We start from the raw sequence: 7163 nt of genomic DNA on the forward strand, positions 1-7163 counted from the left end.
CAGGGACGGATCCAGGCAATCCGAGTCACACAACAATCCAGCAATGAAAGCTAATATCCCTTTGACCATGCTGAGCGATACAACTGGATTGGACTGAGTGACCTCCATAAAGAAGAAGGCAGATGGATGTTGTCTAATGGGTGTGCAGTGAGTTTTGTCTACTGGCATGCAGGACAACCAGACAACGATGGAACAAATGAACACTGTGTTCACACTAACATGTTTGACACAAAGTGAAATGATCACCAATGTTCTGTCAATTTCGCTTTTGTTTGTGCAACACAGATAATCTGCCCTTAGATACGTAATTGTACATTAAACCTCCACTGTTTATGCTATCTGTCTTTTGTGTGTTTGTGTGACAGCCTCAAAATTCCACTAATCTTGATTTTCATATTAACCACTGGCAGCTGCACTCGAAGGAAATATTTACTCATCATTTTCATCTCAAAATTTATGGAAGGGAAGACTGGAGTTCCATCAGTTCCTTCTTTGCTGTTTCACAAATCATATCTTTACCTTTTACATTTCCTTTCTGCCCACTGCACTCTTTCCTTAAAAACTCCCTACCTCCACAGTTATGTCAACTGGACCAGCTGCCTTTCCACTAGCTGCCCTCACTCCCTCCTTACTAATCCTCTGCATTTCCTGATGTCCTCATGTCTCTCTCATTTTCTTCATTCCATCACTCTCTTAACTTGTTGGTATATTTCTGTTTCTATTGTTATCAGTGTTGGTCAAGTTACTTAAAAATAGTCATTAGTAATTAGTAGCAATTAGTAATTAGTTACTAATTACTGATTAAAATTAAATTATATGCAACAGTCTTTAACTCGAAGAAATTTGTTTAACATTTAAACCTATTTTCTGCTTATTCCAGCATATAAAATGAAATCATTTTTTGTGTTTACACTCACTTTTCAAATAGATGTAAATAAAACAAAGCAAAAAAATAGATAAAATAAAGATTCAAGTCTTAAATCAGTTTTCACATGTTTACCTGGAGCGGGGCCATTGGAGGATTGCCCGGGGCCCCAGCGTTCATGTCAGTGGGGGGATCCGGGGGTTTCTCTGTTAATTTCACATTCCTGTGGTGGCGTGCTATGTGCTTGCTCACATTTGAAGTTGAATTTTTCGCTGTAGAAAGAAGTTTTCATCCCACACAAAGTGTACAGCGGACGCTAATGTTTTTGTCATTCTTTACAGAATCAAACTTAAAGTAATGTCAGTACTTCCAAGCTTTAAACGCCACATGGTCATACTCTCTCCTGTACTCCATATTATCCATTATTGATCTACTCACATCTGTAGCTGTCACAGACGTCGCAAGCGCTTATGTCATTATCACGAGACACAAACAAAATCATGACGGTTTAGTAGCGCAGTAACGCAGCGGGCTTTTGAGAAAGTAACAGTAATCTAATTACTTTTTTGCAACAGTAATCCCTTTATTTGAAAAAAGTGATTGTATTACGTGTTGCTGCCAATCTCTGATCGTTATCAACGCTAACCTACTGCACATCTTTTCCAGCTGACTTTCTACCTAGCCAATTAATATTTGTTCTTTTCTCATTCCTTATGTCCATCCTCACATTGTCACTTTGCCTTCGTCACCTTTCTTGTAGCCATCCACCTAGCCTCTCAGTACTCCTGTCTACTTTCTTGATCTGCATGATTATCCCACTTTTTCTTCGCTTTGAATACTTTCCTGTGTCCTCTTTTCTCTGTTCACAGGCTACTCCAAACACCTCAGCGTTTTCCCAAAACACTTCAGCAGTACTTCCCCATTTATCTGTCAACTCTTTCACCATTCATGCCTCTCCTTTCACTAACTTCTTCTTCTTGATTCGATGTTGCCTAGCTATATTGTCTCCTGGCATCACTTTGCAGTCTCCTATCTCTTTCATATTGCAAATTCTGCATGCAGTCCACCTGCGTACACTCTCCTCCACTTTTGTTCCTCCCTGTCAGGGTTCCTGGGTCATTGACCCAGTGTTTTCAGTTTATTCATGTTCTCTCTTTAGTTTCCATATGTTCACATTTCCTGTTTTATTATGTTAGCAATTTGTTAGTGTCTGTGCTTTATGTTCTAATTCTACTTTGTGTGTCATTAGTCAGATTATGTCCAGCTGTGTACTCACAAACCTCTCATCATACGTTGAGACTTGAAGCTCCAACATGATCTTGCTCCTCTTCTTGTTCGGTCTGACTCTGGATGCTCCTCTGAATCTCCTTCTAATGACACTGAAGTGAAGCTACAACTTGGTAACCGACTGATCTTTTGTTATCAATAAAACATCCCAGATTGGCAGAACCGGTTATTCAGAGGACATGTTGATACTTCAGAGTAAGTGGATGTAATGTGCTAACTAATACATAACTTCTCACAAAATGAGACTGTACAGATAGTACCTGTTATATCAAGGCCCTGTGGTATTCACACAGTGACATAGAATAACAAACACATTTATAAATTTTTCAGAGTACTAAGAGTGAAGCTTTGTATTACAGCTAGTCCTTAAATTCCCAATACAGATAAAAGCAGAGTTGCAGGTGTGTGAGCAAGCCTGGGAAAGGGCAGTATTGCCCGTGCGTGGGCAGAGGCGCAGGTTATCTGCTTACCTCTTCATCACCTAAGGTGCACAGACATCGACAGTAGCTGTTCAGTGGACATCAAAAAAAAGATGTGACCTGAAGTTACAAAACAACTCCTTTAGTCGAACAAAATTGTCCAAAATTACAGATAAACAACGTCACTCTGGCATCTGTTTACACAGTGGAAAAGGTTGTCCAATTAATTAGACTGCTTTTGAAAGTTTGAAAATGTGAAAAGGGGTGATGACAAACAGCATATGCCATTAATATTAATCACTTAGCGCTGTATGCATGAGATTGTTATTTGGGGCTGACCCCCCTAAAAGTTTGATTCTAGTATCGCATTTATAAATGCAAGCAGAGGAAAGAACAAAACTCTCACTTATTACATTTGATAGAAAAACCTATTTTAAAAAGAGAGCTAATGCTCTTTAATGTAGGGAAGTATATACCATACCATAAATATACAATTACAGCAAAAACAGTCACGTTCTCCTGGAAGTCCCAAGAAAATGTTACTGCTATGTCCATGTGGCAAATGATGTCACACCAGCAGTAAAAACACCCTCTCAGGGAGCTACATAAGACAGCAGCTTCAACTTTGAATTCAGAAATATGAACATCCTGTACAGTGAAGCCTAAGCAGCACCAGTAGTACCATTTAGTGAAGCTTAAACTTGGTAACTGTCCCATATATTGGTAAGCCCTCTTTTCTCTACTTTTTCCTTTATTTGTGTCTTTTGTTTTTTCACTCAAAGAACATATTGTTCATGCTTCTCTATCTTTTGTTTCAGCAGTCAATGATACAAAATTCTTGATGTTGGATTGAAGCATACATTTCTTTTACCAATGTCAGATGGATTCTACTATACTGTAGTGTTATGATTATGACTTGCTGGTAAACATAATAACAGCAGCTTACTTCTCTGCATGTTTTAACTTCCACAGTGTCAACTGTGCTGAAGTGCTTGTCTGATGTACCATCTCTGAAGAATATCAAAGAAAAAAGTCTGTCACACTAACAAAAACATGATCTCTTTCATTCTTACTTTTTCATCAAGTTCTGACTACTGTGTCTTCTTCAGATGACCACAGAGTTAAACTACTGCGTGGAAACTGTCCCCTGTTCTGGTACAGCTTCAATCGGCGCTGCTACAAATATGTAGCCACACACATGAGCTGGGCTAATGCAGAGCTCTACTGTGAGTCACAGCGAGCCAACCTGGTGTCTATCCACAGTGAGGACGAAGAGGAGTTGGCCAGAATCCAAACACACGTTTGTCTGCACAGTCAGCCTAACATGTTAGATACTCTGTTCTAGTTTTATATCCGTGTTAAGTTACACATTATCTTGGTATTATTCATATGCTGAAAATGAAAAAACAAACAAAAAAATCATCTAAGTTTACATTGCAGGTTTTAAGTGTTACTCCCAAGTTATTGGAGGGTCTTGTGTTCATCTTCAGTGCCAAAGGTTCAGGCTTAGGATCTCGATCCCACCTGAGCAGTGCGCATCAGTTCTGTCAGTGTGACAGAAACCATCATCTTGTTTGTTCTACTTATGCCACACATCAGTAGTGATGTGATTTAATGTACCCTAGTGGAGGGTTTTACAGTGTAATTGTTTCATTGTTTCCTGAACCCACAGTGAGTGGATCTCTGCAGCCAGACGTGTACAGCTGTTTCACAGGCAGCAACATAAGCACATGTCATATTTTTATGTAAGTTTACAAATTAAGTTTACTCAACTGACTAAAGAACTATTTACATTTTTCTTAGGAATGATGCATGCTTCTCATTATGAGCAGAAATTATTTTTTCAGATTATTTTTTGCTGTGTGCTTGTTATGACATAAATATAATTCCATAGTCATACAGCACTGTCTGTAAAGATCTCAGATGGCTGGCAGTTCACACTGTATTTACTTCTCTTTCTAAGAAAGAAAAAGAAAGAAAGAAATCGGGCTGCATCGGGGGAGTTTGTTCTCTCTCTGTTTAGAGGAGCTGAGGAGTTTTTTTCTTTTCTCAGATGCTCTGGTCTGATCTGTTTCAGTAACCGATTCCTTTTATGACACAATAGAATATAATTGCACAGTAAAAACAGTCACGTGTGAAATTTTACCTTGTTACTGGCTTGTGTTTAGTCAGTTAGGTTTGATTAGTCATCATGCATATAACACCTTTAATGTACAATAAATATACGCTACACAACAAAAAACAAACAACCTTTGTTAATCTCTTTGGAATTTGTTTTTTTTTTCTGGCTTATGTTTAGTGTTGTTTACAGTGTATAATTTTGGTCCAGCTGGCCAGTGATGTCACACCAGCAGTGAAAACACCCTCTCTGGCAGCTATAAAAGAAAGCAGCCTCGAATCCTGTACAAAGAAGCTTCAGCAGCTCCTCATCACACTTTGAGACTTAAAGCTCCAACATGATCTTGCTCCTCTTCTTGTTCGGTCTGGCTCTGGGTGCTCCTTCTGAGACTCCGTCTGATGGCAATAAAATGAAGCTCCAACTTGGTAACCATTCTATGTTTTACTTGGTAACCATTCTATGTTTTCCTTATGTTTCTGATGTTTTTTGTTTCAGCAGGTAGTGTTATCCAAAAAGTATTAGTGTAGGATTATAATATGGATTTCTTTTCTTCCCATACCAGATGGCTTCTGCTAAATCATAGAGTTATGATAAAGACCTGCCAATAACCATAATAAGCCCCACTTTCTTCTCTGTGTATTTTAACTTTCACATTGATGGGCAGACTTTCATCTTTCATTTTGGCACCATAAATAAGTAAGATTAAAGTTAGATAATAGACTCCTTACAAAGTGAAGCCATGTACAGTAACAGTCATTTCAACTTTCACTGTGGCAGTTATTTGTAGCATTGATCTGTAAATGACAGACATGTAACCAATCTTCTCTGAATAGTTCAGGGGTTTAACAATGAAGATGTGAAGGCTTGAAAACTAGACCAAAGAAAACAGTCTGTCACCAGGTGTCACCCTTGAAATACCAGAGCTGACCAGCTTTATTTCTGCAAAAACACGATCTCTTTAACTCGTACTTTTTCACTTGATCCTAACTGTGTCTGTGTCTTCTTCAGATGACCACAGAGTTCAACTACTGCATGGAAACTGCCCCATGTTCTGGTACAGCTTCAATGGCCGCTGCTACAAATATGTCGCCGCACATATGAGCTGGGCTGATGCAGAGCTCTACTGTGTGTCACAGGGAGCCAACCTGGTTTCTATTCATAGCAGGGAGGAAGAGAACTTTGTCAGAACCTTAATTAAGAACTTTGACCACACTGAGGGACACACCTGGATTGGTCTGAGTGACCTTCATAAAGAAGGCAGATGGATGTGGTCTGATGGTTGTGCAGTTCGGTTTGTCCACTGGTATCCACAACAGCCAGACAACTGGAAGGGAATTGAACACTGTGGTCACATGAACTATTCAAATGTAAAGAAGTGGAATGACTTCCCATGTTCTGTAATTTCTCCTTCTGTTTGTGCAACACGAATAACCTGTCCTAAAACATAAAACAAAACAAAAATATACATTTAACCTTCAATGTTTCTGTTATATGTCTTTTATATGTTCGTGTGACACTGACAAAATTCCATTGACCTTGATTTTCCTAAATGTGTAATCAACAACTAAAGAAAGAAAGAAAAAAAGTATGTTGTATTTTGCTGTGCTTTTCATCCCGTCTGCTGCAGCCTCAGTGGTGTTTAGTGTACCGAGTGTTGTGGAAGTTTTCCATTTAAATAAAGCCTGCAGACGAGCGGTGAGCGGTAGCTAACATTCTTTAATCCAAACACACAAAGAACAGAAAACCAAGCTTGTGGAGAGCCTACATGACCGCGGGGCAGGTCAGCAGAGTCTCCCTGAGCCTAGCATGGCTCTCAGTTAAACACCTTCTTCAGGAACAAAAGGCAGTACACAGCTGTTTCACACTTTAAGGTTCACACTCCCTTGCTACCTCCCAGAGTCCTCAGAGAGACAAAAGACTCTTCCTGTGGCGTGGTCTGCTTCCCCCAACTTCCTTACTACACCCTCACCATTTGTCTTACTGTATGAGTGTCAGACATGTTAAAATCCAGTGGCACCAAGGTATCATACAATAAAATAATGTGATTAATACATAAGTAAAAGAAATTCCTATACACGAGACCAAGGAAAGAATCAATGGAAAATAAATTTGAAACATAGTTTAGCTTGGCGATATACCTTGGTAAACACTGATACACCCTCTCAGTACAGAAAATCCAACGTTAACACTGAAGTTGGGTTTCTAGTCTGCTCTTTGAAGAGGATGAAGAGTGGAAAGGCAGTTGGTCCAGATAACATACCCATGATAATACAGAGAGGAGTGGACTAACTAACCAGAATGTTTAACACGGTCTTGGAAAGTGAGAGGATACCTCGGAAATGAAGAAGAAACTGGTACCGATTTTCAACAACAATGGTGATGTGGAGACCTGTAGTAACTACAGAGGAATAAAGCTCATCACCCATACCATGAAGATATGAAAAATAGTTTATGAAGCTAGTTTAAGAAAAGC

At 39.2% G+C, this 7163-nt stretch overlaps 1 protein-coding gene across 1 annotated transcript; it reads left to right on the forward strand.

Moving 5' to 3' along the window:
• Nucleotides 1-4813: 4813 nt before the first annotated feature.
• On the forward strand, nt 4814-6506 carry LOC120726838 (lactose-binding lectin l-2-like). The gene is made up of 2 exons (XM_040020818.1): nt 4814-5115; nt 5699-6506. The coding sequence occupies exons 1-2, from the start codon at nt 5028-5030 to the stop codon at nt 6136-6138; spliced, it is 528 nt and encodes a 175-aa protein (XP_039876752.1). The 5' UTR covers nt 4814-5027; the 3' UTR covers nt 6139-6506.
• Nucleotides 6507-7163: the final 657 nt, after the last annotated feature.

This window comes from Simochromis diagramma, unplaced genomic scaffold (assembly GCF_900408965.1).
Source record: "Simochromis diagramma unplaced genomic scaffold, fSimDia1.1 OVJJ01000753.1, whole genome shotgun sequence".
In the NCBI taxonomy this organism is placed as follows: Eukaryota; Metazoa; Chordata; class Actinopteri; order Cichliformes; family Cichlidae; genus Simochromis; species Simochromis diagramma.